This window comes from Doryrhamphus excisus, chromosome 22 (assembly GCF_030265055.1).
Source record: "Doryrhamphus excisus isolate RoL2022-K1 chromosome 22, RoL_Dexc_1.0, whole genome shotgun sequence".
In the NCBI taxonomy this organism is placed as follows: domain Eukaryota; kingdom Metazoa; phylum Chordata; class Actinopteri; order Syngnathiformes; family Syngnathidae; genus Doryrhamphus; species Doryrhamphus excisus.
The window spans coordinates 10,697,775-10,715,024 of NC_080487.1; the positions used below are offsets into that span (position 1 = coordinate 10,697,775).

The 17,250-nt window shown below is 37.7% G+C and overlaps 1 protein-coding gene across 1 annotated transcript in view; it reads left to right on the top strand.

The window, feature by feature from the left end:
* The window catches only part of LOC131109833 (protocadherin-15-like), a 192,350-nt gene that overhangs the window by 136,507 nt on the left and 38,593 nt on the right, over positions 1-17,250 (top strand). Inside the window, exons 30-32 of the mRNA XM_058062221.1 lie at positions 7,811-7,920; positions 10,616-10,756; positions 15,175-15,302. Coding sequence (XP_057918204.1) covers positions 7,811-7,920; positions 10,616-10,756; positions 15,175-15,302 — 379 coding nt within the window. The remainder of the gene's footprint in view (positions 1-7,810; positions 7,921-10,615; positions 10,757-15,174; positions 15,303-17,250) is intronic.

Consider the following 17,250-nt stretch of genomic DNA (forward strand, 5'->3'; position numbering starts at 1 on the left):
TATCAACTTGGAGGCTGCACGGCGGTGGTGAGTGGTTAGTGTGCAGGCATCACAGCTAGGAGACCCCGAGTTCAATTCCACTCTCGGCTATCTTTGCATGTTCTCCCCGTGTATGCCGGGGTACTCCGGTTTCCTCCCACATTCCAAAAACATGCTAGGTTAATTAGCGACTCCAAATTGTCCATAGGTATGAATGTGAGTGTGAATGGTTGTTTGTCTATATGTGCCCTGTGATTGGCTGGCTGGCCACCAGTCCAGGGTGTACCCCGCCTCTCGTTCTAAGACAGCTGGGATAGGCTCCAGCACCCCCCGCGACCCTCGTGAGGATAAGCGGTAGAAAATGAATGAATGAATGAATGAACGTTTAGCACACGGTCCACACTACTATGAGACCCTAGTTCGATTCCACTCTCAGCCATCTCTGTGTGGACTTTGTGGGTTTTCTCCGGGTACTCCGGTTTCCTCCCACATTCCAAAAACATGCTAGGTTAATTAGCGACTCCAAATTGTCCATAGGTATGAATGTGAGTGTGAATGGTTGTTTGTCTATATGTGCCCTGTGATTGGCCGGCTGGCAACCAGTCCAGGGTGTACCCCACATCTTGCCCGTAGACAGCTGGGATAGGCTCCAGCACCCCCCAAGGCGACCCTCGTGAGGATAAGCGGTAGGAAATGAATGAATGAATGAATGAATGTTTAGCGCACGGGCCACACAGCTAGAAGACCCGAGTTCGATTCCACTCTCGGCCATCTTTGTGTGGACTTTGTAGGTTTTCTCATGGTACTCCGGTTTCCTCCCACATTCCAAAAACATGCTAGGTTAATTAGCGACTCCAAAATGTCCATAGGTATGAATGTGAGTGTGAATGGTTGTTTGACTATAAGTGCCCTGTGATTGGCTGGCTGGCCACCAGTCCAGGGTGTACCCCGCCTCTTGCCTGAAGACAGCTGGGATAGGCTCCAGCACCGTCCGCCACCCTTGTGAGGATAAGTGGTAGAAAATGAATGAATGAACGTTTAGCGCACGGGCAACACAGCTAGAAGACCCGAGTTCGATTCCACTCTCGGCCATCTTTGTGTGGACTTTGTAGGTTTTCTCATGGTACTCCGGTTTCCTCCCACATTCCAAAAACATGCAAGGTTAATTAGCAACTCCAAATTGTCCATAGGTATGAATGTGAGTGTGAATGGTTGTTTGTCTATATGTGCCCTGTGATTGGCTGGCTGGCCACCAGTCCAGGGTGTACCCCGCGACCCTCGTGAGGATAAGCGGTAGAAAATGTTGTCTATTGTCAGTTGGGTCCAGGGTCTACAAAAACAAATGATAACCAGGATCTGTGATTAGTGCTGTGTGACATAGCATTGACATTAGCAGTTGTGGCTGTAGGCAACTTCCTGGAGTAGTTTCCGCTTTAAAGTTTTTTGTTGTGTACCTGTGTTTTACAATGAACACCTTATCACTCTTCCAACGTTGCTTCTTTTGCCGCCGTGTTGTGAAACGAACTCCGGTTGTTGGATTATACCGATTTAGCGGCGTCCTCTCTATTTTCACGCCTGCTCTCTATTTCCTCCGCTCTACCACTCAGGTTTCGGAGCAACTCGTAAGCTGTTTGATTGTCGTTTTTTGGCAATTACCGCAGCGCTGTCAAGGGCAACATGGCAGCGGGGAAGAGGAGGAGGAGGAAGACAAATGTTGAGATGCCGGTTGTGGCTGCTTGACAGAAAAGGAATGAAAGGACTTTTGTGAGAGCTGGCGCAAAACTAGAGACGAGTGATTGACAGACAAAAATGAAGAGGTTGTCTGTGAGCAAATGTGCCGGAGTGGAGCGAGGTACGATGGCAAGAGGGGAAAGTTCCACAGAGTACAAATAAAGGTATTTTTATCACTCAGACAGGGGGATGCGGCAGCTTTGTTTGGACTCGTAATAGCTCAGAACACTCGGATGAATTTGATTAGTAAAGTTTGTACTTCGTTCTTCATTGTCGGAAGCTCGTAAACAAACTGCTGTGTCTTCATTTCCTGTTCGACTACCTTCATTATTTTATACCTTGAGTATATTAGACCACACTATTAGGTCATTGACGACTCCCAAAAACACGCAGCAACTTGAGAAAAATAAAATACAATAAAACTAAAACACCACAAAATCATCTCCAGAAGATCAGTTTTTCAGGGAGTAAGGCTGCCCAACCATATTGTGTTTTTTTTTTGCATGTATTTTTAAAGTATAAATAAAATACATCATAACACAAAGCATTCTAGAGCTTCCAGAATCTGCACCTATTCCTGCTGTATTTATTTTGGATGTTGCGCTTTCCCGCAAAAACGGTTTTAGTTTAATTTAATTTAGTTTAATTTAGTCCAACGGTCCGTGTACAGACACGCCCACTCTGCTGTGATTGGTCAGACTCCTGAGTGCTTAGGATGACTTTCGATGTTGTTCCGCGACCTGCGAATCCAACTTTATGTGAGTTGATAATAAAAATAAAATAACCGTAATTTATAGTTTTTAAATGTTCGCTTTTAACATCCAGCCATGTTTTGGATCTGATCCGGAAGTAGAGTACTATAGAGTACTATATTGACACTTACTATGGTACCCATTATGTCATTGGATGCTCATATCACCTCATACTTTGGTACGTGACAATAATTTAATTTAATTTAATTTAATTTAATTTAATTTAATTTAATTTAATTTAACTCAGTGAATGATTTAATTTAATTAAATTTAATTTAATATCAAAAACAATTAAATTATATTGGGAAAGCAGGAAGTGAACAAATGTAACAGTTACTCATTGTAAAAGTACCAGATGGAGGGGTAGGATTTAATAAGCTTTGCTTCTTCCTACTCCTTTCGGACATGTGGAACTGTGAACTGATTATGTGATGCATTCAATTGTAATCTGATGCATGTTCAAATGAAATAAAACCATTACCATTACCATTAAGATCTTACTTCAAGCCGTCTCTCAATGGTAAATAGCTTTAGCATTTTAGCATTTTCTACAGCATCGGTAACATTTAATGTGGTCATTACATGTTTTTTGCGGGACTACCAAAAATCTTATGTAGACACACTGATTGTGGTGGGAAAGGGCTATTAGCAACCCCGCTCCCTGTATGCACACTCTATAATGCTACACAGACAGTATAACAGTTAACTGTTATTTTACACAATAACAAAAGCATTAGCAGGTATTTTGAATCAATTTTCTTTCAATTTGAGGTTGACATATTATATTAAATCACATTTCTTTTCGTGTCTCAATGGTAAATAGCTTTAGCATTTTAGCATTTTCTATAGCATCGGTAACATTTAATGTGGTCATTACGCGTTTTTTTGCGGGACTACCAAAAAAAGTATGTAGACACTGATTGTAGTGGGAAATGGCTATTAGCAACCCTGATCCCTGTATGCACACTCTATAATGCTACACAGACAGTATAACCTTTAACTGTTATTTTACACAATAACAAAAGCATTAGCAGGTATTTTGAATCAATTTTCTTTCAATTTGAGGTTGACATATTATATTAAATCACATTTCTTTTCGTCTCTCAATGGTAAATAGCTTTAGCATTTTAGCATTTTCTACAGCATCGGTAACATTTAATGTGGTCATGATGCATTTTTTTGTGGGACTACCAAAAAACTTATGTAGATACACTGATTGTGGTGGGAAATGGCTATTAGCAACCCTGATCCCTGTATGCACACTCTATAATGCTACACAGACAACCACTTTAACCACAGTTATTTTACACAATAACAAAAGCATTAGCAGGTATTTTTAAACAATTTTCCCTAAATTTGAGGTTGACATATTACAAGAAACCTCACATTAAATCACATTTCCTGTCTCTACAGCAGTCCGTGTTATATGTATGTAATTTGTATGTTATACAGGCTGTCATAAAGAAGCTGTAAGAATTGCTGCTAGATTTTACCTTGCAGTCTTCAGGCTATATAGGCCTCAATCCTGAGCGTAAAGAGCCGCATAAAGAATAACAGGGAAGATGATGGATCATTAAAAAAGGAGACAAGGGAGAAGAGTGGCTTAAAGGCGAAGCACATTAATGAGTGAGACAAAGGAATGGTGGCAGCAATAAGAGAGACATCCACAGAGAGTCGGGGTATCTTTGCCGTCATCTATCAACCACCCTCGTTATTCTATGTGTACATGCGTGGGGGGGGGGGGCGGGTACACGTGTCACAAAAATCAACTCATATCTCACCTGCCATGTGGTTTTTAATTATAGGATGTGACTCGGTTTTAAAAGCTCATAATATTATAACATTATCATGTAGGAACATGGATGACAATAATTAAGTCAATGATGGCGTTGTTATTATCACTACGGAAATGGTCTGATATTCAACTGTGGGGTCCGGCCGGGCCAAAATCTGGTTCTTGGGATATGGAGTGCAACTTCCCTGGTGGGGTAGGAGCCAAATTTGTGCAAGGGGTTTAGACATTCCGACATAGTTGGACTAACCTAGACCCACAGTTTGGGTTGTGGAATCAAACCTCTTTAACAGGGTTTCAACTTGTTGGATTCCGGAGTCGAAATATTCTTAAGCCTTCTTAAGCCTCACACAGATGACCTTTTTTTTTTTTTTTTTTTTTTTTTACATTTTACCAAATCCAATTAGGCTTGCCACTCTACTTATAAAGTGTGATATTTTAGAATAAAATTTGACACTGAAGTCATTAGCCAACACCTTGACCCTAATTGGACCAACCTACTTTTCCACTTTCTCGCTGACATTTGCACATACTAAATAATTATTGAAAAAAAAAAAATCTATACAGTGGTATGAAAAAGTGGTATCTTTGCCCCTTTCCTGACTTTTTGTGACATTTTTGTCACATTAAATGTTCAAAATCATCAAACAACAACAACATTTTAGTCAATGACAACACAAATAAACATAAAATGCAGTTTTGAAATGAAACTTTGTATTATTAAAACAGAAAAAAAATCCAAACCTACATGGTCCAGACCATCACACTACCACCACCATATTTTACTCTTTATATGATGTCTGTCGTGCACACGCCTTGCAAAAATTTTCAAAATTTGTCTCATCAGAACGATATTTTCTGGCAAAAAATCCAACTTAGCCAACACCTTGACCCTAATTGTTAAAAAAAAAAGTCTATACAGTGGTGTGAAAAAGTGGTATCTTTGCCCCTTTCCTGACTTTTTGTAACTTTTTTGTCACATTAAATGTTCAAGATCATCAAACAAATTTTAAATTTTAGTCAATGACAACACAAATAAACACAAAATGCAATTTTGAAAGGAAAATTTGTATTATTAAAAGAGAAAAAAAAATCCAAATCTACATGGTCCAGACCATCACACTACCACCACCATATTTTACTCTTTATATGATGTCTGTCGTGCACATGCCTTGCAAAAATTTCAACATTTGTCTCGTCATGATATTTTCTGGCAAAAAATCCAACTTAGCCAACACCTTGACCCTAATTGTTAAAAAAAAAAGTCCTTACAGTGGTATGAAAAAGTGGTATCTTTGCCCCTTTCCTGACTTTTTGTAACTTTTTTGTCACATTAAATGTTCAAGATCATCAAACAACAACAAAATTTTAGTCAATGACAACACAAATAAACACAAAATGCAATTTTGAAAGGAAAATTTGTATTATTAAAACAGAAAAAAAATCCAAATCTTCATGGTCCAGACCATCACACTACCACCACCATATTTTACTCTTTATATGATGTCTGTCGTGCACATACCTTGCAAAAATTTCAACATTTGTCTCGTTAGAACGATATTTTCTGGCAAAAAATCCAACTTATCCAACACCTTGACCCTAATTGTTAAAAAAAAAAAATCTATACAATGGTATGAAAAAGTGGTATCTTTGCCCCTTTCCTGACTTTTTGTGACTTTTTTGTCACATTAAATGTTCAAAATCATCAAACAACTTTAAAATTTTAGTCAATGACAACACAAATAAACACAAAATGCAGTTTTGAAGTGAAACTTTGTATTATTAAGGGAGAAAAAAATCCAAACCTACATGGTCCAGACCATCACACTACCACCACCATATTTTACTTTTTATATGATGTCTGTTGTGCACACGCCTTGCAAAAATTTCAACATATGTCTCGTCAGAACGATATTTTCTGGCAAAAAAACCAACCTAGCCAACTTTTTTGTCACATTAAATGTTCAAAATCATCAAACAAATTTAAATTTTAAATTTTAAATGATTAAATTTTAATCAATGACAACACAAATAAACACAAAATGCAGTTTTTGAAATGAAACTTTGTATTATTAAAAGAGAAAAAAATGGTCCAGACCATCACACTACCACCACCATATTTTACTTTTTGTATGATGTCTGTCGTGCACATGCCTTGCAAAAAATTCAACATTTGCCTCGTCAGAACGATATTTTCTGGCAAAAATTAATGAGTTTTAATGTTCTTTTTGTTCAGGAGTGGTTTTTGTCATGGAACCATTTTTGTCCAGTGTCTTTCTAATGGTGGAGTCATAAACACTGATCTTAAATTTTAGTCAATGACAACACAAATAAACACAAAATGCAGTTTTGAAATGAAAAAAAAAAAATCCAAACCTACATGGTCCAGACCATCACACTACCACCACCATATTTTACTCTTTGGCTGAATCATGAACACTGACCTTAACTGAGAAACAAGTGAGACTTGCAGTTCTTTGTTGTGGGGTCTTTTGTGACCTCTTGGATTAGTCTTGAACATTTTCCAGACTGATAGAGCTCGATTACTTTTTTTTTATAACAAAAAAAACTTTAAAAACTGCCTAATGTTTTCAGTTGTGTCGTGCAAAAAAACATGCAAAAAAATTCAGGAAGTGGGCTGTCAGGTTCAAACTCCTGTGCCACTTTTAAAAACACTTAAATACAGAAGTACAGAAGAGACAAACAATATTCAAAGTTACTCGCAGCGAGGCGAGTGAAACCACATATTTATTCTCTTTCGGGGGTCCATACTACATGGTCGTGCAACTCTAAGGGTGGGGGGGGGGGTAGTTGCACGAGTTGTATTTGTGTGTGTATATATGTGAGAGTCATTACTTTTATTATTTTACGAGTTCTTATATTGACACATTCTTGCAGGATTAACATGAACATCTGCAGGGTTGCTGTTGCCGCATCCAGGCACCTCCAGGACCTGGGTGGGGTCTGATCAGGGTCACTTTCTATTGTCTAAGCAAATGAATATAAGAGTGATAACTAACATTATATTCATTCTATCTACATTTTATTCTAACATTTCCATACTACTGTAATTCCATCCAAGTCATTTATCCATGACATATGCATCTGTTATATAACGGCGATTAGTTGCAGCCATTTGCTAAAGCAAACTTAAAAGGGGTTTTGTCCTCCAGCCACTTATGGGAGTCAGCTGCGTATAAAAACACACACACACACCGAGCTTCAGTCAATCATCGCCTCGCTACGAGATTTGCTTGACACCTGGAAATAATTATTGCCTCGCTTTCTCTCAACATCGTTTTCACTCGTGCTTCTTCAAAGTATAGCTGACTTCTGCGGGTCGTTTATAGGGTACAGATTCCGTATAAAGGATGTTTTTAGCTAACACAGTAAGGACAGAGTAGGGCTAAATTGGACACACTTGACAGATTTCAAATCTCAGTTGATCGCGTCCGAAAACCTCCAGAGGAAGAAGATGGAGAACGAGGGCCCCGAGTCTTAGTATACATATTTAATGTTACTGACGATAGCTGTTGCTTGACTGATATGTTCCCAGGTTTCCGCCCGTGAGCGAGGAGGCTCCAGTCGGAACTCCGGTGGGAGTCATCTTGGCGGCTGCTGTCAATCAAACCATCGTGTATTCCATCATTGAGGGCAACGAGGGAGGTGAGAATATGCCAGAATGTTTATGCAGCGCCTTAGTTCGAGTACTTTTTATGTGGCCATTTGCGGAACCACTATGTTTTTTGAAGGTTGTTTCATTACCGTATTGACCCGAATATAAGACGCCCCCCCAAAAAAAGTTTTTTTTATAAAAAAAAAATGGCCAATGACTGGAGCCATCTAAGCAATGCAATCAAGGTTCATTAAATGTGAAAGGTCTCTTTTGTTTGGCTTTAAAAAAAATTATTTAAAAAAAAAAATTGAATTTTTTTTTTTCCAAGACTGGACAAAGTCTTGAAACGAAAAAAAAACTGGACGAAAAAAAGTGTTTTTTATTTTTAAAAAAATTCTAATTTTTTTTTTATAATTTTTTAATAAACTTTTTTTATATATAAAAAATTTGTCCAGTTTTTTTTCGTTTCAAGACTTTGTCCAGTCTTGAATTTTTTTTTTATATAAAAAAAATTAAATTAAAAATAATTTAATAATTTTAAATTATAAAAAAATATATATATATTTTTTCAAGACTGGACAAAGTCTTGAAACGAAAAAAAACTGGACGTTTTTTAATATATATATTTTTTTTATAAAAAAAATTATAAAAAAAACATTTTTATAATTTTTTTTTAATAAAAAAAAACTTTTTTTTCGTCCAGTTTTTTTTTTTTTTTCGTTTCAAGACTTCGTCCAGTCTTGGAAAAAAAAAATTATATAATTTTGAAACGAAAAAAAACTGGACCAATTTTTTTATATATAAAAAAATGTTTATAATTTTTTTTTTATAAAAAAACATTTTTATAAAATTTTTTTTATAAAAAACACTTTTTTTCGTCCAGTTTTTTTTTTTCGTTTCAAGACTTTGTCCAGTCTTGGAAAAAAAACTTATATATATATTTTTTTTTTATGAATTTTTTTTTAAGCCAAACAAAAGAGAGAAACCTTTCACATTCAATGATCCTTGATTGCATTGTTTAGATGGCTCCAGTCATTGGCAATTTTTTTTTTTTTATAAAAAAAATTTTTTTTTTTTTAAGCCAAACAAAAGAGAGAAACCTTTCTTTGTTCCAGTGGGTACATCTTTCCAGTGGCCTCACCTATAAAGCTTGCGTATGCACAACACAGAGCCGAATAGCTGTGTACACAGTTTGTGTGCGTGATCTATAAAAAACACAACCTGATGTGAGAATGTACACACACACACTTTGTAGCTAGCATATGCACTTTTTGAGGACATAACAAAAAGGTCATGCACATTTGAAGTGATAAGTTTGATAACAAATGGAGAAACTATCTCACTAAAAAATGAAACGAATGCCTTCATATTGGACCTCCATCACTGTTTTATTTGTCCTGGAGTTCTACAAATATTTTCAGTGTTTCCACTTCCATTTCCACGGGCTTATTCATCCTTTTTGTCCTCCCCACCAGCCGTGATTGCCAATGACTGGAGCCATCTTAACAATGCAATCAAGGCTCATTAAATGTGGTCATTCATGAGAGGCTTTGCATTGACCTTCTATGATGAAATGGGGGCACGGCAAGGGCGGAACTTGAGGCGGAGTTACGTAGTTAAGATTGCGTGAATATTTTTATAACTTTTTATAAATAGAATTTTTATAACTCAAATATTATAACCATTCATTTTCTACCGCTTATTCTCATGAGGGTCACAGGTGCTGGAGCCTATACCAGCTGTCTTCGGGCGAGAGGCGGGGTACACCCTGGACTGGTCGCCAGCCAGCCAATCACAGGGCACATATAGACAAACAACCATTCACACTCACATTCATACCACTTACTGAGTCTTTTGAGCTTGCATAGTAGTTGGTTAATATTCTGCATCATACATTGGTAGTGTATTGTCTGGTTGATGCAGCACAATACTCTTACTGTAGTACTGTAGCTATATATGCAGTATATGTATTTACATTCCAGCAGCCATTTTTGTTCATTCATTCATTAATTTTCACGAGTGTCGCGAGGGTGCTGGAGCCTATCCCAGCTGTTTTCGGGTGAGAGGCGGGGTACACCCTGGACTGGTCGCCAGCCAGCCAATCACAGGGCACATATAGACAAACAACCATTCACACTCACATTCATACCTATGGACAATTTGGAGTCGCTAATTAACCTAGCATGTTTTTGGAATGTGGGAGGAAACCGGAGTACCCGGAGAAAACCCATGCATGCCGAGGGTGGAATTGAACCCTGGTCTCTTAGCTGTGAGGTCTACGCTAGTATAGATATATATTTTCTTTTTTTTTTTAATTTTAATTAGACTTTTGAATAAAGAAAAAAAAAACGTAAACTATATTATGGAAAGCAGGAAGTGAACAAATGTAACAGTTACTGATTGTAAAAGTACCAGATGGAGGGGTAGGATTTAATAAGCTTTACTTCTTCCTACTCCTTTTGGACATGTGGAACTGTGAACTGATTATGGGATGCATTCAATTGTAATCTGATGCATGTTCAAATGAAATAAAACCATTATTATAATATATAAGATATTATAATCATTATTGTGTGTGAGTGACAGGAAGAAATGCTCTTGTCTTTGTCAGACCTCCAGCTAAAATATACATATGGGTCTTATATTAGGGTCATTACACCTACATTTGGAGTTCAACTTTTTTGCTTTATTTAAATTCACTTTACAACCTCACTACAATATTTTCCCACCGCTTCCTTCCTGCAGGCATGTTTGAATTAAACGACACAACGGGACTGATTTCCACAGCCAGGAGTCTGGACTACGAGACCAACTCCAGCTACGTCCTCAAGGTGGAAGCTGACTCCATGAGGGTGGTCTCCTCCAACCTCCGAGCTCCCTCCAAGAGTAAGTCAGTTAATTTAGTCGGGGGACTTGGTATCCTTTGAGGCAGGGGGGAAGATGTGTCATGCCGGCATTGACAATTAACTCCCAGGCGAGTATTTCACTGTCAAACGAGGACACCCCTGGGATGCGCGGCGTGATAGCGGAACAGATCGACACCTCGGCGTCGGGGGAGCTCAGAATGGTTTCTACCCTTTGAGGCTGTTTCCACACATTAGCATTAGCATTTCTGTGTTGCTTGCTGTAATTTTGGTTTCGTCTCTTTGGTCCGTGCAACGTTCAAATGCTCTTTGCAAGTTTTACTTCACGTCTAAGCTGGTAAATACAGAATTCAACCCAGCGGGAAAAAAGTATTTTGGGATATTTTGTAAAAAAAAACATTCATTCATTTATTTTCTACCGCTTATCCTCGCTGGAGCCTATCCCAGCTGTTTTCAGGCGAGAGACGGGGTACACCCTGGACTGGTCGCCAGCCAATCACAGGGCACATATAGACAAACAACCATTCACACTTACTGAGTCTTTTGAGCTTGCATAGTAGTTGGTTAATATTCTGCATCATACATTGGTAGTGTATTGTCTGGTTGATGCGGCACAATACTCTTACTGTAGTACTGTAGCTATATATGCAGTATATGTATTTACATTCCAGCAGCCATTTTTATTCATTCATTCATTCATTTTCACGAGAGTCACGGGTTGCTGGAGCCTATCCCAGCTGTCTTCTTTTTATTCATTCATTTTCACGAGAGTCACGGGGGTGCTGGAGCCTATCCCAGCTGTCTTCTTTTTATTCATTCATTCATTTTGACGAGGGTCACTGGGGTGCTGGAGCCTATCCCAGCTGTCTTCTTTTTATTCATTCATTCATTTTCACGAGGGTCACGGGGTGCTGGAGCCTATCCCAGCTGTCTTCTTTTTATTCATTCATTCATTTTCATGAGGGTCACAGGGGTGCTGGAGCCTATCCCAGCTGTCTTCTTTTTATTCTTTCATTCATTTTCATGAGGGTCACTGGGGTGCTGGAGCCTATCCCAGCTGTCTTCTTCAGCTGGGATAATCATACCTATGGACAATCTCGAGTTGCCAATTAACCTAGCATGTTTTTGGAATGTGGGAAGAAACCGGAGTACCCGGAGAAAACCCACGCATGCACAGGGAGAACATGCAAGCCGAAGGGTGGGATTGAACTCCGGTCTCCTAGCTGTGAGACCTGCACGCTAACCACTCATCCACCGTACAGCCCTCTACAAAAACAGCTATGGAAAAAAGCGTGTATTTCTTTGCTTGAATCTGTCTATCAACCCTCCATCCATGAGTTCAGCCCTGCAAGCGTCCTAATTGATGGTCGACTCCCTGGCTTTTTTCTTTAATTATAGTGTTTACCACATGCTGCGTGCATTTCATTTAAACAATTTGAATCTTAAGTCCTCCGTCGGGAATAAAGCTTTGCATCATTGTGTTCATTAGCGACTCCCTTCACTTCTCGTCGACCCACGTTGTGTAATCAGGCAACAAATCAATAGTGTTCTAACAACACGCTTCTCCCATTTTCTGACTTAAGTGAAGGTTTGAATCCTAAATGTTGTTGATCAACACTCTTTGTTGGTGTAAAAGTCAGATTGTGACTGCTTGGATGACTGAGCTTGATTCCACTGACCTCAGTATAGAGCAAGTGGGACCATATTGTATTTTAATCTTGACACACTCAATTTGAAAAGGCCATATTTTTTTTTAAATTAGTGCAGGTCCAAAAACATTTGTGGCTGTCTGCAACCTCCACAAAATGGCCGTATCTGGTCAGCATCCAGCAAAATGCTGCCCGCCATCCATTTTTAAGTATCAATGTCTAAAAATATGATTGAGTATGGCCCGTATGTGCTTAACTGTATTGAACCGCTATAGAACCAACACGCCCAGGTGTTGAGACAGACGGAAGTTATCAAGTTCATGTATTTTTATATTTGTTATTCTGTGATTAGATTTTATATATTTATATTTATTTATTTATTTATTTATTTATTTATTTATTTATTTATTTATTTATTTATTTATTTATTTATGTATTTTATAGTATATTATAATTATATATATAATTATATTTTTGTGACTATCAAATATATATTATATATTTTTTATTGTATATATAGTTAGATATTTATATATATTATATATGTAATAATATATATAACTATATAATATATATAAATATCAAAAAAATCGAATCAAATATAATTATTAAATCAAATATATATTATTATATATATAATATAAATATATTTGATAGTCACAAAAAATATAATTATATATATATAATTATATTTTTTATAAGATTTATATTATATTATTATTATATTTATATATTATATTAATATATATTTATTTATTTATATTATTTATTATTATATTATATTTATATTTGATAGTCACAAAAATCTAATCACAAAAAGCATGTACTTGATAACTTCCATCTGTCTCAACACCTGGGCGTGTTGGTTCTATAGCGGTGCTATAGCGGAATAATATATATATATATATATATATATATATATATATATATATATATATATATATATGTGTGCAAATATCAAAGTGGCCCCCAGTTCCTTTGGCATTTCAGTATTCAGCCCATGTTGCAAAAACGTTCCGTCTGTCGTGGAATAATTCCATTAGCATTGGTGAAGAGAAGAAATAAACTGTCTTTTGGGGACAGGAATAGGAATAGGAAGAATAGAATTATTCTTCCTATTTCCTTTTGGACACGTGGAACTGTGTATTGAATTATGTGATGTATTTCATTGTAATTTATATGCATGTTCAAATAAAATGAAACCTTTACCATTACCATAGATGTGTAAATATCAAACACGCTGCCCGACCCTGTGTGAGGGGAGAAGGTGATAGAAGGGGGGGTGCAAGGGAATTTGCAGTTTGGACCAGATGTAAACATCCCGTGTTGTCGCCTGCAGGTACAAAGGGTAATAGGTGCTGAGCTGCTATTTTGCCACCTGCCGACAGCCTAAATGTGATGTTCCTAGCCAGCAGGCATTAAAAGTTTTTAAATTTGAAGCCGCAATCTCTCTTTTTTTTTTTTTTTTTTTCCTTCATCCTTCCTGCCATGGGGTATCAAGTCAAGCCTGCAGGTCTTGATGGCGGGTCTTATCTTTTTTGGTGACAAGTGGAATGTACTGTATTTGACTGCGACGTCAAATCCAGTTTTTAAAATGTCTTAATATTCGGCATTCCAATTGCTTTTTGCTGTCATTGCTTTCATTGCTGTCAAAGCGGGGTGTTTATTTCGATAATATGCAAAGAAAGGATGAGGCTTGAACAGGAAGTAGGCGATAATTGGACACAGGTTATTTCCATAAAAGAAAAAAATATTGTGGAGTATAACAAGTTTTTTACTTTAATAATTATATAGAGGGGCTGCACTGTGCACAAGTGTTTAGCGTGCAGGCCTCACAGCTAGGAGACCAGGGTTCAATTCCACCCTCGGCCATCTCTGTGTGGAGTTTGCATGTTCTCCCCGTGCATGCGTGGGTTTTCTCCGGGTACTCCGGTTTCCTCCCACATTCCAAAAACATGCTAGGTTAATTAGCGACTCCAAATTGTCCATAGGTATGAATGTGAGTGTGAATGGTTGTTTGTCTATATGTGCTCTGTAATTGGCTTGTAGAAAAAAAAGTATTTCTATCTGTGATTAATTATGAGTTAACTATGTCCAAAATGTGATTAATTTGTGATTAAATATTTTAGGCGAATGATAATTTCAGTGAGTGTGAATGGTTGTTTGTCAAAATTTGCCCTGTGATTGGCTGGCCACCAGTCCAGGGTGTACCCCGCCTCTCGCCCCAAGACAGCTGGGATAGGCTCCAGCACCCTGCGACCCTTATGAGGGTAAGCAGTAGAAAATGAATGAATTAACGAATGAATGAATAACATCAATAAGAATAATACAAGAAATGCTGGAGCCTATCCCAGCTGACGTTAGGTGAGAGGTGGGGTACACTCTGGACTGGTGGCCAGCCAATCACAGGGCACATATAGACAAACAACCATTCACACTCACATTCATACATCCTTACTGATTGTAGAAAAAAAAGTATTTTTATCTATGATTAATTATGCGTTAACTATGTACAAAATGTGATTAATTTGTGATTAAATATTTTAGGCGAATGATAATTTCAGTGAGTGTGAATGGTTGTTTGTCTATATGTGCCCTGTGATTGTACCCCGCCTCTCGCCACAAGACAGCTGGGATAGGCTCCAGCACCCCCCGCGACCCTCGTGAGGAAAAGCGGTAGACAATGAATGAATGAATGAATTATATAGAGTCTCTCAGTTGAGTCATTAATCTGAGAATTTCTGTATTTGTTGTCTTTCCTATGCAAAAATGAGGTTTGTATGTGTTTCAGGTAACACCGCCATTGTGACGATTGACATCCAGGATGAGAATGACCACTCGCCCGTTTTCACCACACCTCTTTTCATCGGAGGAGTCGCAGAGGACGCCAAAACCTTCACCTCGGTCTTGCAAGTGCAGGTACCATCTTTCATTGAAATCTACTCACATGCATCTGCAAATATCCTTCCTTGATGTTCATAGTCAGTAGTCATAATCGGTAGAAAATGAATGAATGTATTGCAATATTTGATTAAACTAATAATATGCTATAGTCAACCACAAGACAGCGATCAATTAATTAATGTATGAATTTTTGAAACTTAATGACTGTATTATGGACTGAGTGGTTAGCGTGCAGGCCACACAGCGAGTTTGATTCCACCCTCGGCCATTTTTAGCCGGGTTTTCTCCGGGTACTCCAGTTTCCTCCCACATTCCAAAAACATGCTAGGTTAATTAGCGACTCCAAATTGTCCATAGGTATGAATGTGAGTGTGAATGGTTGTTTGTCTATATGTGCCCTGTGATTGGCTGGCTGGCCACCAGTCCAGGTTGTACAACGCCTCTCGTACGAAGACAGCTGGGATAGGCTCCAGCACCCCTGCGACCCTCGTGAGGATAAGCGGTAGAAAATGAATGAATGTATTGCAATATTTGATTTGACTAATAATAGACTATAGTCAATCACAAGACAGCGATCAATTAATTAATGTATGAATTTTTGAAACTTAATGACTGTATTATGGACTGAGTGGTAGAAAATGAATGAATGAATGTTTTAATTTTCAATTAAAATCCTCTTGTCAAATATTCCGACTTCTCCAAACCACAAGGGCATGTAGCTAGATTAATTGAAAGTAGATATAGTGTATCAGTGCTTGGTGTTTATTTAAGCACAGATAATATTCTGTAAAAAAAAAAAAAAAAAAAAATCCTTGTGGGATTATGCCGCGTCTGTCCTCGTATCGACTTGTGTTTATCAACTAATTGGCATATCTCTCGGCTGTCTCCAAAGTTACATCACTCTGAAGGCTTTCCTTCAGTAAACAATGACACCTGCTTTTGGTGCAATTTTAAAATACCTTTGCGGATGCAAAATGGGTCATCACGTCTCTCCTTCAATTTAAAAAAAAAAAAGTGTAGCACCGTGTTTTAATGAGCCCAGATGCCACAGGAGACACATACGTGGTCTATGGTAGAAAAAAAAAAAACACTTTAATATTTGATTATGGTTTTTTAAGATCATTCTTAGATGTCCCTTGCTTCATTTGATCACAGTGCTGAGAGAGAAATATGAGATGAAGAAAAAGAAATGCGATCCAAGTCTCTCCCTGGCAAGCTTGACATCTGTTGCAAACACATGACAGGACATGGAGGTCGCGTGTTAGAGACAAAGCGTAACTCCACTTCTTTTGGAGAAGAGTCTTCTACATGTAAATGATCTAAATGACTTGCTTCCCGCTGGGTGCAATTGAGAGTCATTCAGGAGGGTGTGAATTGAGGACGCTAGACTAGAGTTGATGGACTGAATATGATGGAGGACGGGTTGAGAGAAATGTCAACATTTTGTCTGTATTTATATACAGTGTAATTTCCTGGACTATAATTCGCACTTTTTCATAGGTTGGCTGTTCCTGCGACTTATACTCCAGAGCGACTTATAAATGAAAAAAAAACTCTTTATGTTACATAAACAATGGACGCCTTTTCTGTTCATGTTTATTTTTCATGTAGCTGAATAACCATTGTGTTAGCATATCTTACATATATTAGCCTTTTCTCTATTCTTTTATTGTTAGAACTTGCCTTCCAAGAGGACGTAATGTCTGTTTTGGTTAAGTAGTTAAAATAAATTACCAGCAAAAAATGCGACTTATGTATGTTTTTTTGCTACCTAATTATGAATTTTTGGCCTTGTGCGACTTATACTCCAGTGCGACTTATGTATGTTTTTTTCTACCTAATTATGCATTTTTGGCCATGTGCGACTTATGTATGTTTTTTTCTACCTAATTATACATTTTTGGCCTTGTGCGATTTATACTCCAGTGCGACTTATGTATGTTTTTTTCTACCTAATTATGCA